This window comes from Parasteatoda tepidariorum, chromosome 1 (genome assembly GCF_043381705.1).
Source record: "Parasteatoda tepidariorum isolate YZ-2023 chromosome 1, CAS_Ptep_4.0, whole genome shotgun sequence".
NCBI lineage: Eukaryota > Metazoa > Arthropoda > Arachnida > Araneae > Theridiidae > Parasteatoda > Parasteatoda tepidariorum.
Window position 1 is genome coordinate 108,256,774 of NC_092204.1, and position 23,876 is coordinate 108,280,649.

Below are 23,876 nucleotides of genomic sequence, written 5' to 3' on the forward strand. Positions count from 1 at the left end.
TGATTTATGCAAACGCTTTTATTTTTATTAGACAAATGATTTGAATGATAAAAATCAATATCACATGGATTTTGCTATCAGGTACAAAATAATACGTGCGAGCAACATGAGTAAGATTTAATTTATGAAAATTCTTTCTGCTTGCAAGTGAGTTTTCAAGTGATAATGATTTTATAAAAAAATATACTACCAATAAAAAATAAATGTATCGTTTGCGTTTTGCATTATTTGATACGCAAACAATAAGTACAACAAATAACTAAGACACAATATGCCTAATACATTTTTTAAAAATTTAGTAGTCATGAACATGCAAAGACGGTAAGTTTTATTACAATTTGAGAAAATGTTCGCGTGGAGAATTTCCCAGAAAACGATTTCGTTAACAACGACAAAAAAGAGTTTTGTTAATTTTGAATATCTACTCTTCACTTTAACAGTCATGAATATTTAATATTAAATAAGAAAACTTTTAAATTTAATCTTCCAATCAAGAGTTAACATATATATTTTGATTTTTAGATGTGCCTCAACTCAATCTCCGACTCGGAAGCAAACTGCGCCATACAAATATTATTGAAGACATGGACGTGTATTTCGAATGTAATGTGAGAGCCAATCCTTGGGTATCAGAATCAGGATGGAGATTCGAAGGCTATCATCTAGAAAACAATGCGAGTGCTGGTGTAGTTATTAGTAATCAATCATTAGTTCTACAAAAAGTAAGCCGAGAACAGAGAGGGCGCTATAGCTGCCTTGCAACCAATAACGAAGGGCAAGGCGAAAGTAATCATGTTTATCTACGGGTACAATGTAAGTAATGCTTTGTTGAATTATCTATTTATTTAATGTGTACAATAATTAGGGATGATTGCTGAATTATATAAATAAAAAAAAAATAGTTTTGCCCAAATTCAATGTAAGAGAAAGTTGGACAATACCAGGCTCCTAAGATTTCTTTTACTTCCTGAAAAATTTCATTTCCCCCATAGGTTAATTTCTTTTTTATTTTTATTTTAGTAATAAAATTGGGTTTCATCTATATTTTAAAAATCTATATAACAAAGAAATTACATACAGGTTTCATCTATACATAAGGAAAACTATATTTTAGAGGATACATTGATGATTTTTTGGAAATATGCTATATAGACCGGTTTTAAAAAAACACGGCTAAAAAAACATGGACACTAAAGAATGTAGTTGCTGTTTATTCTGATTGTTTATTTTTTGCAACAACGAATTTCTATTAAATGACTTAATTTAATATCGTGCGTGACTCGGGGCCTCGTACCAAAAAAATTCATATTAGCATGTTGCTTTCGTGCGGTAGAGGTTGCCCCAGAACAAACTTTAGCTTATGGTACTAACTGTCTGAGAGTAGAAATGAATTATTAATAAATAACGCAACAATACAGACATGATTAACATATTCTTATGCACGGGGGTATACCGGATAGTTTATATACACTAATATTTCATATAATAGTGAAAGAAATTGTAAAAAAAATAAATATATTATCCATCGCATTGATATATTAAAAATATATGCATTTAATGCACTTATACCTTGAATAAGTTTTGAAGAAAATATACTACTTCATTTAATAATAAAAGCGTAGCAAATCTGTTACAAAGTAATAGTTACACCAGGCAACATTTGCTGTAACACGAATACTTCAAATCGAGTTTTAATATGAAATTTTTAAAATAATTTGTTATCTACGCAAAAATTATATTTTAAAGATAAGTTAAAAATTCTTAACTTGTAATTATATTCGTACTTGTAATTATTTACTTTTACATATTCGGAGAAAGTTTATAAATTTTATTATAATCTAGAAAAAAAATTAAGTTATTATTTAAGGAAGTTTATGAAAACAAAATCTTAAGAGAACGAATTAAGCGAATTTATTTTTGTGAATTAAAGAAAACAATAAACTATTTCCAACATGACTTTTAAAGAAATTTGAAAATAAAATATCAACTTCAACAAAATCTATAATTTAAATGAATTAATAATACATTCTTTATTTTGCATACACTTGTATCTTATAAATTATAAAACCAATATTTACGTCTGTTTAAATATGCATATAAATTTAGAATTTATTCATCATTTAAGCTTTTTATGAGAAATATGTATTCAGAAAAAGAGCAATTCAATTCTTTTCAATTCTTTTATTCTTGTATAAATTAAGTAAAAATGATTCCGATGCTCCAACGGTGATCATGAGAATTTCTCACGCTTAATGATCTTAAAACTCATGTTCTTCATTAAATAATTGCATAAAATGAGAAAATGTATTTAGCTTTTCAAAAAAATCTCTTAAGATTTAAGGATTTTATTAGAGAAAAGTTTCAGAATCTTTTTTCCATCGTTAATGCCTGGAATAATTAAAGACGAAGGATAATAAATAAAAGATACTATAATGAACTCTTATTCAGAAACTTACCTTAAAAGAAAATCTTTTCTCGGATCTTAAATGGAGCTGAAGTAATAAAAATAAATTTGAATTAATTGAAATAAAGTTAAACTAATTTAGAAATCTTAAAAAAATTAAAATATTATAAATTTAAAAAATGTTGAACTTTGTCTACGAAAATAATTAAATAAACTAAAATTTTATTGCAATAGTAAAAATCACTTCCAGCTAAGGATTAAACTAAACTAGAACAAAATGTTTTATTTCAGTTTTTCTCAGTTGAAATAATTAGTGGTTTAAAAGTTCATAAAATGCATGTATGAGGTTATATTTCTTAAATGTTTTCAACTGAATGCTTACTCTGTTTTACTTTGTGAAGCTTAAAATACGTTTGGAAACATTTCTTGTTGGACGACGCATTTAGTGTTCGTTTTGAACTTATCAATACACTTCATGTTCATAAATTAAGGACAATTCATAATCACATGGAAGTTAAACTCCATGATACAAACTTCACATGTATAATTAACACGCACAATTTCAAAAAAGAAAAAAAAATGCAAATTTCAGGAAACCACCAGAAGACGCCGCACTGACGAGAATGAAAGAGTGGGGTATGTAAGTAAGGAATGGTTTCAAAAAAGCAAAAAAGTTCGCAAGCATTCTATGAGCCACTCAGAGCCATTGCCGAATAGTTATGACGCAGAAGACACATGTGGATGATTTATTATGTGGTAGAATTATCGGCCGCCTGGAATGTGGCATCAATAGAAGCATTCGAAGAACTTCTCCAAAGATTCATTTCTAGGCTTCAGTAATGATTCCAGGATGATGGAAACATCATTAGACGTTACAATACATGCATTTAGCTCACGCCAACTCACTGTCTGCAGCAAATAGCCTGGAATAGGGAACATGCAATGTGAACATCGCTACAGTAGTCTGATTTCTATTGGACTTTCACATGGAAGATGTCAGGTACCCATTACCAATAAGACAACAAACTTGAACAGCACCATTATGATGTGCAGGATTAGTCATTTGGGATGTAATTATACTGTGCTCCAGAACAGATCTGCATGTTCAGATCGGAACCATAGCTGGCCAAATTTATCGGGACTCCATTCTGGAAAAGCAGGTATGTTTGTTTACAGGGATGTTGTAGGGGCAGAATTTGTGTATACATAATGAACACGTACGTCCTCACTGAGCAATCATCGCAAATGAAAACCTTCAATTTGAAGATATCACCCGTATGGAATGGCCAGCATTCTCAGATGACTCTGATGATAGAGAATGTTTAATGCCGACGAGTTGCAGCCCGTAATATGTACTGGAACGTAGGAGATCATTGCTTGCGAAATTGAGTAAATTCCCCCAAGATCAGTTTAATTGAGCCGTGGTGGCACAGGGGATAGAGCGCTCTCCTCCCAATGAGGTAACCCGGGTCCGATCCCAGCAAAAGCTGATCGATTAAAATTCCGCACCCGGCACGCACCGACCACAGTGCTGACGTAAATTATACTCAGTGGTAGACGGATCATCAGTTAGAGTCCCCTTGCCGTCTGGCTAACCGTGGCAGGTTTTCATGCTTTTTCTCTCCTTGTAACGCAAATGCGGATTAGTTGCATCAAAAAGTCCTCTACGAGAGCAAATTTCATCCAATACTTAATTTAAAAGTATCATTCTTTTCCGGATTGGATTCAAAATTACATGGCTGCGGAGTTAAACATTAGTAGCCGTAAACCCAAAATTGGGTCGGCTGTTCAACGAAGGTTTTGAAATATAAAATAAAAGATCAGCTCGATAATTTAATACTCAGCATGCCTAGGCTACGTACGGACTGTACCTTATCGCATGGGAGACACATAATATGTTAACCATCGTACAAACCATGTAATATTAAGCTTTTTTAAATGAGCTTTGTAACTGCTTAAAAATCATAATTTCTATAAATGGTATAATACCTACACCATCATTTTGGCTCTTTATCTTTCATTTTATAAAAGGTTTTCATGACTGAGAAATGTTTGTTTTATTTCTGAACCTCTTTTTATTCTGGCATTATCTGAAATTTATGTACCTGAGTGCATTTAATAATTTTTCAGAAGAGCATTATGGCAAGTGGGTGTTTTTAATGAATGAAAAATAACATTATCGTCGGCATTCATGCATATTATTAAAGCAAAATAGTCAATTGTGAAGAACTCGTCTTCAGAATAACAACACGCACATGATAAACACTTAGAGGCAGGATAAGTAAGAAAAGAAATTGTTGCCAATAAAAAACCTGGAAAGAGAAACTATTAAAAAAATAAGATAAAATGTAACAGGGGAGAGGCCTATGTTAACTCAAAGTATTAAATCAAGGAAAAATGTATTTCCAAATGCAATTAAGAGTTGAGGCAGCATTGAGATCATTTATTAGATAATCAACTTGTGGGGGAAAACTAACATGAATTAAACTAACATGAGTCATCGAATAATGAAATAAAACTAAATTGCCAAAATGAACTATTTATTAAAAACTTTAAAATAAAAACAGACCTAGCACATACTGGAAATGGCTGGGGCAAGGAACTATGCGCCCTGAAGCTAGCATAAAAGGCTAAAGTAATAGAAATAAAATAAAACCTTGAGGAATTCGACCATTGAAAATTCTAAGGTAAACACGCTATACGAAATCACTAATCCAACTGACAAGCAGACAAAATATTCCAGTTATCAAAAGTTTCAGAGAGCATGCGTTATAAATCAGCAAATAACAAATAAGAAAAGATTACTTCTAACAAGTTATTGTTAAATTATTCATCTACGACTGAACACAAGTTTTAGAGAACAAAAACAAGACTCAAGCTTTTTAACAGCTGATATGTAAGGACTAAAAAGAATGTCTACTTCTTTTTTAGATAAAAAATATTACTGCAAATTCCTATAATTTTATTTACTTAATTAAAATTAGCATTTAAATAAATGTTTTTAGAGTTATATCTAATTAACTTATTTATAATATTAAAATTAAATCCTCCTTTTAGCGTTTATGCTAATAAAGCAGATATTATTCGTTTTTAATATTAACACTCCAAAATCAAAATTAATATTATTGTCATGATAACGAAGTGATACTAATTCCTCGGGGTAAATATTATTTAACAAAATTGCATAATTTTTAAAATTAAAAATAATTAAATCGTCTGTCAGATTAAGCAAATCATGGTTTGAGAGGTTTATCACTTTAGAATAAAAATAATCATATCCAGTGTCGTTTGGCATAATGTTATTGCTCGATGTACTTAGACTCCTGATAGTGAAAGATAACTCAAAACAACAATTTTCTCTTGCACGCTAGAAAACCTGTTTTCACAAAGGCATTTTGATACAAATCGCAGTTTATTTAATACTTATTACTAAACAAAATTTTCACTCTTCCGTGGTCTAAACAAAATTTTCGCTCTTCCCAAGGTCAAGAAAACTGAGATGGGCACAGTAGGCCTTGGCCCTCCATGCGCTGTCGCGCCATTGAATTTAGTTTAGTTTAAACAGAAATTAACTTAACAATAGTAGTACTTTTTACTAAACTTAACTAAACAACATTGTCATTAATAATAAGGCGATGTTTTATGGCTTTTTTTGATGGATAAGTACTCTTTAACCATTGATCTAGCTTTTTAGTACAAAACTTACTTTTTTCTTTCAATTTGCACCTATTACCAAAATTAATTAAGGATCATTTGCACCAATTACAATATGGCAATTTTTTTACGGTTGACGTACGCTAGTAAGCAGCTTCTCTCTCCTAAGTTGATATTTTTGCACAATTTTTTTTCGATTACAACTTGTACCTAATATCTAAAATAATTAGTTGTAATTCTCAAAAATAATTAGTAACGACACTAATATTTTTAAAATAATTTTTGGCAAATGAAGTGATATCTGTACTTATTTTAAATGCCGTAAAATATCATCGAACAACTATTGACGCCAGCCGACCTGAGTGCATATTGTGACAAGGGAGCTGACCTCACATCAGAAAGATTCTGGGTTTGAAACCCAGACAAGTCATGAATGTTCTTTCATTCTCTGTATTATCTACCCTTAATGTTGGAGCAATGTTGGCCCACCTAATAGGGTGCCCTTGAAAGAGTGACCCACAAATTTGCCCTACTGATACTTGAATGACAAGTGTCTATCGGGTGAGCATTGGGAAAAAAATAATGACGTCAGTTATGTTTAATTAAAAGTGGTATTAAATACTTCTGCTATTGTAATTACGTAAGTAATGAAATTGTATTAAACCAAGGTGAATAAAATAGATACCTTGGTAACCGAACATTTACCTAAAATCACCATCCTACATATTCATAGCAACAAATATACAACCTTTATTTTTAGTTTCATTCTGGTGTGGCTTCATAATATTGAATTTACCATAATCTGAGTAAGAAGTTCAACTCACTGAAAAACGGATTATTTATGCATGTAATATCATTTAAATGTGTTTAACAAAATTTGCTTTCCATCACTCAATACATAATTTCCATTCTATTTCATTATTTCTTGACGAGCTTACATTCTCTATGTTTATAGAGCTTTAAAATTGCAAGTATCAGTACCGTAAAGAAAGAAACACCGTAGTTTCAAATATCTTTCAAATTACGAATTCAATGACGTCATCATTACACGTCGTGAAATTATTAACTTCAATTTTACTTGCGATCATCTTATGCATGAAATCAAAGATAAGCAATTCATAAGAACGTGCGTTTAAAACGAATTTTTGATTGATTGCAAGCTAGCAAATCGCCTTAATATTTATAATATCTTATACTCAGCTCATTGCTTGAGTTGTAACACGCGAAATGATGGTCATAGGTAGCTTTACATTATATATATATATATATATATATATATATTTGTTATCCTCACTTAATTTATGATTAAAGTTTAAAAATTTCTACTAATCGTTTTTGAATTTTAAACACATGATCATTTTCATGCAAGTAAGGGAAAAAAACTGTACTTCTCTCATTTCTTTTACAGATTCCCCAGTTTGTAAGATCGATCGCGTGACTACGCTTACCACAATGATAAATCAACCTGTTAAGATAACTTGCGAAGTGGAAGCTGATCCTGATGAAGTTGATTTCAGGTGGGAATTTAACGGTACTTCACCAGGTGGCGATATGCACGTAGTCTCAGTTCCTGGATCTACAACAAGTAGCTTGCTTACATATAATCCTAAATCTGAAACCGACTTCGGGCATATTTATTGCTGGGGCACGAACAGCGTTGGAACGCAAAATACTCCTTGTATATACTTCATCGATATAACAGGTATTATTTGTAGTTCTTTTTTAGTCTCTCTTATTAAGGAGATGTACTTTCTACCGTTCTAGATTAAATGAAAAAACACCTACGCAATATTCCTAACCCGTTTCTTTGTATTGAAGTTCAAATGATTTATTCTCATCAATTGTCATGCAACAAGATATTTCCCAGAGAAATGCGTTGTTAAACTATCATGAAATATATTGCAAAAAAGTACAAAACATAAAGGAAAGAAAACATAGAAATATTATTTCGTCAACTAAATTCACGACGTTTTTTTTTTTTTAATTTTTAAGAATTTAAAATATGTGAGCAATCTATTTTTTGTACTAGATTCCTTGTCGGTTGAGGGGAATTTTCGTACTATAGTTGGATTAATCACCCTTTATTTAACTCAATTGATGACCTAAGCGGGGTGCGTCTTTGAGATACAAATTTTAAGTTTTAATTTTGACATAGCAAAAACGATCGGTAATCTCAGCAGTTATTATTATATTATTTTATTTTAATATGGCGCACTTTCCATGCATCAAGCTTATGTCACGAGCAGCCATTGAATCTTGATTACAAGCAAAAAGGAAGTGTCGAAAATCCTCATTTTTCACAACTTGAAATTTTATTGTAACTATTGAAAATTTGGAAAGTGCTCATAGATTAACATGGACCTGTTGAACAAAACATTTTTCAAAGGATCTGCAACGTTTTGCCAAAAACATTTATTGACATGCGGAATGTTTCAATATAATGCCAACATAATGTATTGATTAAATAAACTGAAATAAAAGTCAAAATTTTTAGAACAAACAATACAAACTAATATGCGATTGGCGGAACTCAAATAAACATGTTATCAAAATTACAGAAGTATTGCTTGAGAAGATAAACAGTTAGTAACTGTTATGTAATGTAATTAACTGAAGCTAATGTAGTTTTCAATTTGTATAATGATTTTCTTGTGTTTATATACATTTAAAAAAAATAACCTGATTTCACGCTTGTACTTTTTTATTGACTTTTTTATTGGCAATACCTTGTATTTTAAAATTGTTAATAAGTTAAGTAATTATTTTAATTTCAAAACATATGAACCAACATTTTTTCAGCTGTTAGCAGTACCCTGGTATTCCTATTTGCAATCAACAAAATCAAAACATCTTCTAAATAACTAAAATCATCAGTACAGTTTTATTCAAAAATAAAAATTACTCATTATGTAAACTGGAGGAAGTTATCAATATTTATAAACATGCCCTGAATTATATGTGCCGAAATTCGTTAAACTTGTAGACTTGTGTTAGGGTACCAAATTCTAATAAGCAGATAATAAGCAGCTTTAAAAGGCGGAATTCAAATAAGCTTTTATGAACCATATGTTTACAATATTATTTATAAAATTATGTTTTATTAATTGAGGTAAAAAATTATTTCATAAAGCTAAATCAATATTTTTCCACGTTATAATTTATACGAAACAACAGTATTAGAAATTTCTCAAAAAAATCGTTAAATAACAACTTATTTAATTGTTATTTTATTATATTCAAACAAAACAGTCGAATAAACATAAATAAGATCGTATTCAAACTGTTAGTTGCGAAAAAAACCGTTTATTAACTGCTTTCAACTAATACTGCTAAAACACCGGAATTTTATCTCACCAACTTAATCCACCTCATGAAGCCACTTTGTTCATAGCAGATGGGTTTATATTGTAGCCGAGAGCGCTAATCAGTCCAGCCGATGACCGACAAAAGGGTTCGAGTCCCTGCGTTGACACTGCAATATTTCCTCCATTACCATCAACGCATTAAGAGTTTTCAGTGCTCTGCACTCCCCAATCTGTGCTTCTAGGCTCTAAGAATACGATACTGTTATCCACACAGAGATGGTTGCACCATAAAGAAGCTAAACTATCTCTAATGTACAGCTGAACTTATTTTTTACGGTTTTGATACCGTGTGAAAGGCTTAAACCGTGAAAAATAAAGCAAACCCGGCTAGTTATAAATGGTAAAAAAAACCGTATAGTTTTGAATTCATGATTTTTTCAACCATACAAGTTATAGAGAGTTTCAAATTGTAGATATGAAAAAAATGTTCATTTCTCTAAACTTTACGGGTAATTCGATGGACAAAATGCTGTCGATAATTTTTCCAGAATTTTAAAAAGAAAATTCTAACAGTGCAGCATCATTTATATAACACATGCTATTTTTTAATAGAATATTAATGATGGATTATTATTTTTTTTTGCATTCTTTTTCAGAGTCTTCCATTGAAATCAGCAACTGTTCTTTGATAGCAGTGACTGAAACCTCCATTATCATTCATTGCAATTCATCGTCACATAACTCTAAAGAATGTTTTAGTGTAGAAATGCAGTCCGTCCACAACGATGATTTTGTACAAAACTTTACCGTGAAGAATTCTGTCATTGAGCTGATTGGATTGAAATCCAACATTTTTTATGATATAAAAATAGCTGCCTGTGATGATTTTGAGAAGAGGAAAGTTTTTTCCCTTGAAGTATTGACACTGCCAACAGTTTCAACGCGAAAAGAAGCTGCTGGTAAGTTGATAAACATTTAAGACGATTTCTGATTATTGATTATGAAAACCTTTTTCGAACAGTGAAAAATTTATTTAAATCTTTTTTTTTTCAGAAGTTATGAGGATAATGTTGTGAAATTTGTCGTAAAACACCGTTTTAGCAAAATATGACTGCTAAAAATAATGCCTCTTTCTACATCTACAGAATTACCATTAATATACAAAAATGCTGACTTCAAAATTAAATAATATCTAAACATTTTTTTTAAAAGAATTACTGTTAAAAATGCAGAATATATTTCGATAAAGCAGAAATGTTGTATTGTGACCACATTGCAAGCACTGACTAGATTTAAAAATGTTGAGTAATAATTAAAATATCAGAAAGCATAAAAAAGTCCGATCCATGATATTTCAACCACGCCATTTTGAAGCCGTCATTTCGCTCCCGTTGTCATTTCGCTTCCCGTATTTCTGTCCCTTTCCGGTCCAATCCCGTTACTAGTTCGATTCATCTATTTTAATATAGACATTCGATCCCATTTCTTCGTTTTTGATTACAGTGGTACTGTATCAATAGTTCTAAATATGTACATTTTTAATTTATTGAATAATTTAATTTTTTAGAGTAACAGAAAATCAAGAATTTTAGTTGGATATTAATAAGTATTTAAAAATTATTAAAAGGGGAATGAAGATTCCAAACTATTGAAAATTATAAAAGATATGAAGAAATTATGAAGATGATTAATGAAAGATAGCGCACAATTTTTAAATGAATTAGTAAAAAACATTTTTTAAGGTTTAATAACAATGATCTTTTAATGTATTCCATTATTTAAATAATTATGCTAATTAATATGCACTAAGGTATTATTGTAAATTTTTTATAAACAAATAAATAAGGGTTTCTGTGCTAACTACCTCCACGAAATGCAATCTGGAACTTTTTCCAGGAATAATTCCTACTTTGAAAAAAATACGTTTAAAAAGAGACTAAACGTTAACAGCGAAAAATTAAAAAAAATAGAAATAAGGATCATTACAATCACATTGGAATGCTTTGCATGTTTGAAAAAAAATTAAATTTCAATATCAAAAAAATAAAAAGAGAGATGACAAGGAAAGAAACGTTAACAGGATCAAAATGGCTACAATGGGATTGAAATTGCAAAGAGACTGAAATGGCGTTATTGAAACGGCGGGACCAAAACGGCCTGTTTTACCAAAATCACCACACAGCGCACTTTAACTGAATTAATAGGAAGAAAAAAAAAACCATCGAAAATTTAAAATTAACGTTCTTGCCACTGACTCATAAGTTTTTCAAAATCACCACGCAGCGCACTTTAACTGAATTAATAGGAAGAAAAAAAAAACCCATCGAAAATTTAAAATTAACGTTCTTGCCACTGACACATAATTTTTTGGAGCTGATCTTCATGCTAGCTTTACCGACTGACGATGAGTTTTTTGTTACACAACTTTAAATGGTGTTCGATTGAAATAGTTTGATTACAGGAATAGATTTGTGAATATCTACGATGTAAAGAAATTAGTTGGTCACATTCCTCATTTATTTTCACAATCATAGTTCTGTACTCGTTGCTTATACGGAGAAGAAAATTCTATTAAAATTATTATACTTGAATCGAAATGTTTTTTTTTTACTGGTAAAAAAAGCTATTATAATTCTGGTAATAGAATCAAGCCAACGTTGCGTCACGAGATCTTAAGATCTCGTGACGTAACGTTGAATAACGTAAATTTTAGGCTATTAGTTTGAAATAATTAAGTGCCAGCCAAAATTCTTTTAAGAGTTTTTTATTAAAACTTAACAAAACGACATCAAACAAAAGACTGATGAGAAAAGCTATGTATTACTTTGCTATCCTTACAGAATCGCACACTGCGCCATCTATCGTAAGGTAAAATTATTCATTTAATGGAAGGATGATGTAACATCCTCCAACCGCAAAACGTTAAAGTTTAAAATTATCAAAGTTTTAAATAAAAGTTGAATTATTAAGTTTAGAAATATGAAGCAAAATTATTACAAATTATTACAAATTATTAAATATATATCGAAAAGGATAAAGAGTTTCAAAGTATATTAAAACAAAATTGATGATTAATGTTTAACAGGTTTGACTGTTGATCTTAGAGTTTTATTTACAATACCTGTTGTTTCTAAGCGAAATAATTGTTGAAATGGTTGAACTATTTCACCATTTTGAGTTTTAACCTCTGCAACTCGGGAAACACCATCACGTCCTTTAGCCTGTTTAGAACCAGTCTATATATCTCCCACTTTAAGTGGGGTTTGATAAGAGTGGCTGGATTGCTTAAGAAGCGAAATATATTTCTTTTAGAAACGTGTTTTTAGTTTTTGTTTAACGGAGAGAAGATGTTTTGCACGTTTGCGAAGATTCTGCATATCATTCTGATCGAGATCATCAAAACAGATCTCAGTCTGATCCTGTAAAAAGAGAAAAGGAGTTAATGGCACTAAGATCTGATGGTTCTTCGGAGAGGTAAGTAAGAGTTCTACCATTAAGTAGAGCTTCAAATTCACACACAACGGTGTACAGTTCTTCGTAGTTAAGACACACTTTTCCTAAATTGCGTCTCAACAATTCCTTTAACATTCTTACCACCCTCTCCTACCAACCCCCACCAAGCAGCAGTAGGTGGGTTGAAATGCCAGATTTTTTCTCAATTCTGGGTAAGCAATGAGAACATTCCAGTCCATATATTTCAGTTCGCTGTTTGCACCATCAAAGTTTGTGCCATTATCTGAATAGATTGATTTTACTCGACCTCGACGGGAAATGAATCGTCTCAATGCGAGAAGGAAACTTTGTGTGGAGATGTCCGAAACAAGTTCGAAATGTACCGCACGGTACGCAGCACACGTGAAGATTGCAATCCAAACTTTGTCACAATTTCGCAGAACCAAAGGACCAGCTAAATCTACTCCAGTTGTTTCGAACACTGCTGATATTCGCACACATTCTTCCGGAAGAAGAGCGAACATCGTCGTCGCAGATTTGAATTTAAATCTTTGGCAAATTACACATTTGGAAACAACTGATCGCAAAATCCAGTACTTTCCACGAAGGGTTGTGACAAATGTTTGTACACCTACATGGCTGTAGGTCCGATGAGTCTCTTCTATGAGTTTGAAAACTAGTTCATTTCTGTTTAGCAACAGGATAGGACGTTTGAAAAAATCCCATCACCAGTCGAGACAAGTTTTGTCTCAACTCTTAGAAGACCACTAGAGTCGCGGTGAATGATAAAATTTGGTGGTATCAATCGACGATTTTTCCAAAATGAGTTATTTCGTATGAAAACGAGTATATCGTGCTCAGATTTGGTGAACTCTTCTTCTTTTAAGTTTCCATTCAAGAAGGATTCATTATGTTTATTTACTACTGATTTAGCATTTAAGATAAATCGTTCAACATAGAAAAAAATTCAAACAATTGTAGAAAATTTTGAAATTCCCTTAGTCCGTTCGAAAAAATTAGGTTCAGAATTACCTAAAGAAAGATTCGTCGTAACTGTTGGTTTTTTCTCCACGGTAGCAAGCTCTAAGGCGAATGAGAAATCAGCATTGTGAGTGTTTGGCCTAGAGTCTCGATTTTTTTAACCATGACCCTCTCCCCAACAAAGACTGAAAAGAGTTTGTGCATTGCACCCACTGGAAGCGATGTCCGCTGCCTTCATTTGAGATGGGATATAACACCAATTTTCTTTAGATGAATTCAAGTGAATTTCTTGTATTCGGTTGTTCACAAAAGTTTTCCATGTTCCGGGATTTTTGATCCAGCAACGAACCACTTTAGAGTCAGTCCAATAGAAGATTTCGATATCAGAAATGTTTAATGAAGTTTTGACTGTCTGAACAAGACGAGTACCCATAAGTGCAGCTAAAAGTTCTAATTTTTGAAGAGACATTTCAGTTTTGATTTTGGTGATGGGATCCTTTTTTAGAGGAGCGACACGTGATTTTGCCTGCACTAATTTAATTTGAGCCTCTTTTTTGCATACAAATCGCAAAAATACGCACGCCGCGAAGGCTTTCCCTCTAGCGTCACTAAACATGTGAATAGTAGTAGTTGATTCATTAATTAATCCCCCAAAATAACGGGGAATGTGAAATAATTTTAAAATTCCTAAGCCAGATAGCCAGATTTTAAATTCCGCCACTATTTTATATGGAAGTTTATGATCCCATCCCAACCTATCATTTTTCCATGCTCTTTGCATTAGAAGCTTAGGAATGAGCGTCACGGGTGCGGTAAAACCGATTGGTTCAAATATTTTTTGTGAAATCGACAAAAGTTGCAGTTTCGTACATTTGTTATATACTTCAGTTGTGACGCTGCTAATATCACATGTTATTGTATCTGAATTGGGTTGCCATAAAAGACCGAGAACAGGAGAATATCTAAATTCCTTTAAATCTAGATATTGTTTTTTCACCCTGTGAGGAAGAAACCCAACCCGTAAGCTCAAACCCTGCTTGAGACATAATTTGATAAGCTGTCTTTGAAAATCGCTCTAATTCCAATTTGTTTTCAACGCTTGTTACTACATTTTCAACGTAAAATGCATCTTTCAATTTCACAGCGATATCATTTTCAGTTTCCTTAATTTTATCCAAATGGTGATAAATTGTTGCCATGAGCAAAAACGGACTGGATGTAAGGCCGAATACCACTCTGCAATGCTTGTTTATCTTAATTTTGAGTTTTTCAAAATGTTCCCACCAAAGAAAGCGACGAAAATCTCTACCAGAAGGGGACACGCTTATTTGCAGGAATGCTTTGCGGATGTCGGAAATTACGCCAATTTTTTCTTTGCGAAACTTATTTAGAACGAAAGGAATCAATTCAATATAATTTGGATCTGTAGCTATACATTGATTTAAGGAAACGGAATTTTCGTCTTTCGAGGAAGCATCAAAGCGTATTTTAGTTGTTAAACTAGACTCTCTATAAACAGCTCTGTGAGGAAGATATCGACATTTATCATACACTTCTTCTGTGATTTCCATTTGTTCCCATTCCTTAAAAAGTTTGTCATACGAATCAAATTTTCCCGAAGAGATGAGCTTAGAAGTCACGGAGTTGAAACGTTTCTTCGATTGATATCGCAAATAACATGATTCCGGATGGCCTTCGACCCATGGAAGATTAACTTCATATCTGGGTCATTCTCACTGAAAAGGTATAAATAGACTAAAATTTCTTAAATTAAAGTAATTAAAAAAGTGATAAAAATTACATAAATGACTTTATTTATTTTTGTTATATGTCCTTATAATAATGGTCAAGTTTTCTATTTTATTTTTTACAAGATTTAAAATATTTTAAATTCTGCCTTGTCCACGGAGGAGATGTAATAGTCAACGGAGGAGACATTTTATGTTATAAAATATAAAATGTCAATGAAGACTAATTCATTAATTATTGGGCACAACTGATATGAGTTTAACATTAATAAGTAAATAATAAAATATTTCATTATTAGAGATAGAGCTACTTCCGATTAATCATGCTGCTATGAAAGGAAACATCCATTTTTAACCTAGGTGTACAATTTCTTAAGTAACTCTTACTGAATATTAATAAATTAAAATGTAAAGACTATTGAAATAAAAATTCAGACTCCACATGAAAGTTGAGTGTTGAGGGTACTCTTTTGTGACCATTTTATGCAAGTTAAACATACTGTCATCCAAATAACGTTTTTGTTTTTTCTCTTTTCTTCTTGTTATTGTTTCTTTTTTCCCTGGGCACAAACGGCTTGCTCTATCAATTTCTAGAAATTTAAGTACATTTAATCACGATTTTTCTGTTAAATCTTTTTCTGATACAGATTTTAAAGTTTCTTGCTCTTTTTTTTTTTTTTTTTTTTAAACTTTCTTCAAACAATATAGGGTTTTCTTTTAATTTCTGTCTAGCTTGTCTCATACTAAGTTTTTTCTGTTCCCTTCTCTTTTGCATTTGAACATTTGATTGCTTTCTTTTCTTAAATTTTGGTTTTGCAATTTTTTTCCTAAAATTTGAAGAGAAAAAAAATGTTAAACATCACAGAAATTATTTAGAAAAATTGCCAATATTTACTTCTCCGATAAGAAAAAGTTAAACTTAATTGATTTTCTTTAAAAATAGAAACAAATTAACACATTTGTTCCATTTTAAAAAATATCAATTAAAAGAAAATAGTTTTTTAATTATTAAAATTGTATTATGGTTATCTAACACATTGTCTCTTACATTGACTGTGTCTTCTCCTCCGTGGACTTGTTATGTCCACGGAGGGGACATCTACGGAGGAGACAAAAACTAGTTCTTGAATTTTTCTGATTTTTAATTTTAAAGTTAGAAAAATGGGGCAGTTCTTTTTGTTAAATATACTATTTTTGAAATCTGAAATTCATCTATCAAAAATAAAATAATGTCCACGGAGTATACGGTGAGAACTTTGCCAAACCCCAGTTGAACACAACAATCCAAAACTGACACCAAAGAGAACAAAAACAACTGACATTTAACATTAGAAAATGGAATGGTTACCCCTTCCAGCAGCTGTCTTATAGGGATTTCGCATATGCTGCCCTTTATTGCATATTTACAGAACTATATTAATTGTCCATGGAGGAAGACATCATTTTTGATGGACAAAGTTTACTAGTCATTTATTCTACAAAAAAATTTTTTTTTTAAAAAATATTAAATGAAAAGTTACTATAAACATTTAACTAGGTAAAACTACAAAAATCATTAAAATAACATTTAAATTGTTTAACAGACATTAAAAATTATATTGTGCCACAGACGTAGGGACGTCCACGGAGGGGATTTTGAAGTCATGTTTATTAAAAAAGTAAGAATGAAATATTAAATACATTTAGCAGAAATGCATATGATTTGTTAGTCAAGAACTTCACGAAAAATGATAAAGAAAAATATTAAGAAATCTGCTGTATTTCCTAATATTTATTACTCAGGGACTTAAAAAATCACCTTTTTGTGAGAATGACCCATTAATAAAGCATAATCTTGTTTTTTTCTTCAGGTTTATATCAACTGCAAGTTTAGTAACAGTTTAAAATAATTATAATTAGAATATGTACGTATATCCAAATGTCACTTGTTTTTTAAAATAGCTAGTGATTGAAAGTATACTTTTCATAATTATTATAGAAATTCGAAAACTTTCTTCGATGTTTTTAAAATTATTTAATCATTCTCTGAGAGAATTTCTGTGATAGCTCTTGATCAAAAACTAAGATAAACGAAAAAACAAATTGGTTTATTCAAATAAAAATGACTTCTTATTCATAGCAATCGCCACATTGAAAACCTCATACAAAATTATGATCAAATACTACAGAACAAATATAGGGCATTTTAAAAACATTCTTCTTAATATTATAATGATAAAACATAAATGATACAACTGCAACAGAAATGTAAACATCATAATTAAGGGTAGCTCCCTCGCTTAAACATTTTTATAAGATTTGTAGCAGTAATAATTCATCAATAATAATTGAAATGTATTAATAAGAAGGATGCCATCGTTAATTGGGAATAAATATAAAAATAAGATATAAGCATAAGTTTTAAACTTACCAAATTCAAGCATTTATAACATCACACGCTCCACATAGGCCGGATTGTAAATGTAAACAAGCTGCTTCAATCGGTGGAGTGGTTGGGAGGGGAGAGGAGAGGAAACGAAAGCTGGGCTGTTCAGATAGCTTTTTCTTTGATTAAAGGCTTGTTAATTTTCAGTAAATGAACGAAATTGTACGCTTAAAGCATTTGTGAACGAAAACGGTTCATACAGCTTTAATGAGTAAAGATATTATCTATGTACTTAAAAACGAAATTAATGAACACAAATTTTAAAAATTCGTAAAATTAAACTTACTTTGTTAATGTGAATGCTACACGTACCTTTTGCATCAATTCATGAAAAAATAAAACTAATAACTACTGTAAATATGCGATCTTTTTCTTAATCATGTATATCGTATAAACTTAAAATATTCGAATCTAGGAGAGTGAATTGGTTATGCATTCAACTTGGCAAAATTTCCAATCAATCAAATTTTAATAATGTGAGAGTTTTTGATTAATTGGTGTGTTGAATTGGTGTGCTGATTGGTGTGTTGAATTCAGTTGATGTTTCATAAAGGCAGTAAAATAAAACATTTAAAGTAGAAGTCAAATAAAAAATTTTCTTTTCAATCTCAAGATAATATTTTGTATGTCTCATGAAAGAACGAAAAAAAAGCCGAAGATCTTTTAAATATATACTTTAATTAGAGAATTATTGAAATTCTCACAGAATTAAACAGAAACTAAGATCTGATCATTTTCGAAAATATCACAAGACAAATTTTGAGTGAACTGAAAAAACTTAATTCACCTTAAAGATATTCAAAATGTCTTCAAAAATTCTTAAGATATTCAAAAAAATCTTACGATGTTTTAAGGTAACATTAACTCAGGAAACTTTCTTAAGACAAACTTAATTCACCCTAAAGATATTCAAAATGTCTAAAAAAATTCTTAAGATATTTTAAAGAATCTTAAGATGCTTTAAGGTAATTCTAGCTCAGGAATCTGTCTTATGATTTTCTTAAGAATTTTTGAAGACAAACTTAATTCACCTTAAAGATATTCAAAATGTCTGCAGAAATTCTTAAGACATTTTGGAGATAGAGTTAAATTTTAAGAAATTCTTCAGATTTCTGAAGAATTTCTTAAGAAATGACATTTTCTTAAGAAAATCTTAAGATTATTTTTAGTGGGGGTTAGAACCAAAAGTTGGTTGCATTCCTGATTATACTTGTGCACTAAAACTAATTCCAGATGCAAAAACCATTTTTATTAAACCACGTACTGTACCCTATGCTTTAAAATCAAAAGTAGAACAAGAATTAGATAAATTAGAAGCTGAAGGGGTAATAAAAAAAATAGACGTATCAGAATGAGGTAAACCCCTAGTAGTTGTCCCAAAGCATGATCACACAGTTCGTATTTACGCAGATTTTAAAGTTACAATCAACAATCAGCTTCAAAATGCCAGACACCCAATTCCTAGAATTGAGGACATTTTCAATAAATTACGTGATGGGAAATCTTTCTGTACGCTCGATATTCAGAAAGCATATTTGCATTTGAAAGTCGATGATGAAAGTGCAAAATATCAGAGTCTTTCTACTAATAGAGGTACATACTTAGCAAAAAAATTATTTTTCGGAATAAAAACTGCACCAAATGAATTCCATAAATTTATTGATCAGTTTGTCCAAGATTTGGAGGTAACTATTGCTTACTTTGATGATATTATCATACAAGGAAAAGATAAACGAGATTGCCAGCAACGTTTAATTAAAGTATTAAAAAAGTTAAGGGAACATAATTTGCATCTTAACCTTAACAAATGTAGATTTTTCGAGGAAAGAGTTCAGTATTTGGGACATGTTATCAGTTCTGCTGGACTACACAAATCACCTGATAAAATTCAAGCTATATCCGAAACACCTCGACCAAACTCCGTTGATGATGTTCGTAAATTCATTGGACTTGTCATGTATTATTCTAAGTTCATTCCAGATGCTTCCAGCCTACTTCATCCACTAAACAAACTCTTATGTAAAAACGCACGTTTCCGATGGACTGCAGAATGTGAATCTGCGTTCATAAAAGCAAAATCAATTATAACCAGTGACCAGATTCTAGTGCCTTTCAATCCAGCTCTTCCAGTAACATTAGCTACTGATGCCAGCCCTTTTGGACTTTCAGGAGTTCTTTCACACACTATGCCAAACGGTATAGAGCGTCCTANGATGCCATCGTTAATTGGGAATAAATATAAAAATAAGATATAAGCATAAGTTTTAAACTTACCAAATTCAAGCATTTATAACATCACACGTGCCACATAGGCCGGATTGTAAATATAAACAAGCTGCTTCAATCGGTGGAGTGAGTTGGAGGGGAGAGGACAGGAAACGAAAGCTGGGCTGTTCAGATAGCTTTTTCTTTGATTAAAGGCTTGCTAATTTTCAGTAAATGAACGAAATTGTACACTTAAAGAATTTGTGAACGAAAAAAGGTTTCATACAGCTTTAATGAGTAAAGATATTATCTATGTACTTAAAAACAAAATTAATGAAAACAAATTTTAAAAATTCGTAAAATTAAACTTACTTTGTTAATGTGAATGCTACACGTAACTTTTGTATAAATTCGTGGAAAAATAAAACTAATAACTACTGTAAATATGCGATCTTTTTCTTAATCATGTACATCGTATAAATTTAAAATATTCGAATCTAGGAGAGTGAATTGGTTATACATTCAACTTGGCAAAATTTCCAATCAATCAAATTTTAATAATTTGAGAGTTTTTGATTAATAAAAATTGATCTGATTGATGTATTGAATTCAGTTGATGTTTCATAAAGGCAGTAAAATAAAGCATTTAAAATAGAAGTCAAATAAAAAAATTTCTTTTCAATCTCAAGTTAATATTTTGTATGTTTCTTGAAAGAACGAAAAAAAAACTTTTAAATATATACTTTAATTAGAGAATTATTGAAATTCTCACAGAATTAAACAGAAACTAAGATCTGATCATTTTCGAAATTATCACAAGACAAACTTTGAGTGAACTGAAAAAAAAATTAAATAAATCTTTGTTCAAACTTAATTCACCTTAAAGATATTCAAAATGTCTTCAAAAATTCTTAAGATATTCAAAAAACTCTTAAGATGTTTTAAGGTAACATTAACTCAGGAAACTTTCTTAAGAATTTCTTAAGACAAACTTAATTCACCCTAAAGATATTCAAAATGTCTATAAAATGTCTGAAAAAATTCTTAAGATATTTTAAAGAATCTTAAGATGCTTTAAGGTAATTCTAACTCAGGAATCTGTCTTAAGATTTTCTTAAGAATTTTTGAAGACAAACTTAATTCACCTTGAAGATATTCAAAATGTCTGCAGAAACTCTTAAGATATTTTGGAGATAGAGTTAAATCTTAATTCTTCAGATTTCTGAAGAATTTCTTAAGAAAATGACATTTTCTTAAGAAAATCTTAAGATCATTTTCAGTGGGGGTTTGAACCTAAAGTTCGTTGCATTCCTGATTATACTTGTGCACTAAAGCTAATTCCAGATGCAAAAACCATTTTTATTTAACCACGTACTGTACCGTATGCTTTAAAATCAAAAGTAAAACAAGAATTAGATAAATTAGAAGCTGAAGGTGAAATAGAAAAAATAAACGTATCAGAATGAGGTAAACCCCTAGTAGTTGTCCCAAAGCATGAGGACACATTTCGTATATGCGCAGATTTTAAAGTTACAATCAACAATCAGCTTCAAAATGCCAGACACCCAATTCCTAGAATTGAGGACATTTTCAATAAATTACGTGATGGGAAATAGATCTGTACGCTCGATATTCACAAAGCATATTTGCATTTGAAAGTCGATGAAGAAAGTGCAAAATATCAGAGTCTTTCTACTCATAGAGGTACATACTTAGGAAAAAGATTATTTTTCGGAATAAAAACTGCATCAAATGAATTCCATAAATTTATTGATCAGTTTGTCCAAGATTTGGAGGTAACTATTGCTTACTTTGATATTATCATCCAAGGAAAAGATAAACAAGATTGCCAGCAACGTTTAATTAAAGTATTAGAAAAGTTACGGGAACATAATTTGCATCTTAACCTTAACAAATGTAGATTTTTCGAGGAAAAAGTTCAGTATTTAGGACATGTTATCAGTTCTGCTGAACTACACAAATCACCTGATAAAATTCAAGCTATATCCGAAACACCTCGACCAAACTCCGTTGATGATGTTCGTAAATTCATTGGATTTGTCATGTATTATTCTAAGTTCATTCCTTATGCTTCCAGTCTACTTCATCCACTAAACAAACTCTTATACAAAAACGCACGTTTCCGATGGACTGCAGAATGTGAATCTGCGGTCATAAAAGCAAAATCAATTATAACCAGTGACCAGATTCTAGTGCCTTTCAATTCAGATCTTCCAGTAACATTAGCTACTGATACCAGCCCTTATGGACTTTCAGGAGTTCTTTCACACACTATGCCAAACGGTATAGAGCGTCCTATCACTTTTGCTTCCAGTCTCACAGTTGCAGAGAAAAATTACAGTCAATTGGATCGTGAAGCTACAGCTGTGGTTTGGGCTTGCAAAACATTTCACGATTATATTTTTGGCTGAAAATTTACCTTAATTCTCGATAGCAGAGCCATTTGCGCTATCTTCAATCCAGAGAAAAGCGTCCCAGTTATGACTGCTTCAAGAAATCTTTTATATGCTCAATTTCTTTCGAGTTTCGATTACGCAATTATACATAGAAAATCTGAAAATCATACAAATGCTGATTGCCTTTCAAGAAATACTCTTCCACTACCAGTTTATTACGTCAACTGTATTGATGAGTCACAAGCACTCCAGCAATTTATCATGAATTACATTTCAACTGAAAGAATTGAGCAAAACAAATTCAAACAGAAACTGAGCTTGATCCTGATCTTAGAAAAATAAAATACGATATTGTTTTTGGAAGCAAGTTTGATCCCAGTATAACCATTCAAGATGGAATCCTATTTAGAGGAAATCGAGTTATCATTCCCAAATCTCTTCAACCTGAAATGCTCAAGCAACTGCATTTTACACACATAGGAATTGTGAAAATGAAAGCTCTATCTCGAAACTACTGCTATTGGAAAAACATTGACACCGATATTGAAAACATGGTTAAAAGTTGCCGTGAATGCTGTGATGTAAGAAAAAATCCAGCGAAAGCACTTCTTCACATATGGGAAGCACCGGAGAAAAATTGGCAACGTGCATATAGATTATGCTGGACCCTTCATGGAGCATCATTTTTTAATTGTTGTGGATTCTCTTTCAAAATGGCCTGAAATTTTTGCTATGAAGACATCTCCTAGATAATCAAACACAATTTATTATCTAGATGAAATTTTTAGTCGTCATGGATTGCCTGAAATTTTAGTTTCTGATAATGCCGCAATTTTTAAGTCTGCAGAATTGCAGCATTTCTGTAAGTCAAATGGTATTAAACAGCGTCTTATTGCTCCAGGCTACCCAGCTGCAAATGGGCAAGCAGAGCGCTATGTCCTGATATTAAAAGCAAAATTAAAATGCATGAAGTATCATCCAGGCTCCCTCCATAGTAACTTATGCAAACTACTTTTCCGATACAGAATAACACCACTCAACAATGGAAAAACTCCGTCAGAAATGTTATTTGGTAGAAACTTAAGATGTGAATTCGACTTAATCAAACAAACTAAAGGACAAAAAAATAATGCCTTGCAGCCAGAATTTAGCAAAAATTTCAAGTTAGGAGAAAGAGTACAGTCTCGCAACTATGCATCATCTGCTAAACGGAAGAATGGAACTGTTGTTGAAAAACTTGGACGACTTCACTATCTCATTGAATTAGACGATGGTTATGTGATC

At 31.3% G+C, this 23,876-nt stretch overlaps 1 protein-coding gene across 2 annotated transcripts in view; it reads left to right on the forward strand.

Annotated features, from left to right (window-relative positions):
- LOC107449318 (neural cell adhesion molecule 2) overlaps positions 1-23,876 on the forward strand; it is a 121,829-nt gene that overhangs the window by 75,218 nt on the left and 22,735 nt on the right. For both annotated transcript variants that reach the window (XM_071185032.1, XM_071185035.1), the window contains exons 6-8: positions 523-813; positions 7,467-7,760; positions 10,020-10,322. In XM_071185032.1, the coding sequence (XP_071041133.1) occupies positions 523-813; positions 7,467-7,760; positions 10,020-10,322 (888 nt within the window). The remainder of the gene's footprint in view (positions 1-522; positions 814-7,466; positions 7,761-10,019; positions 10,323-23,876) is intronic.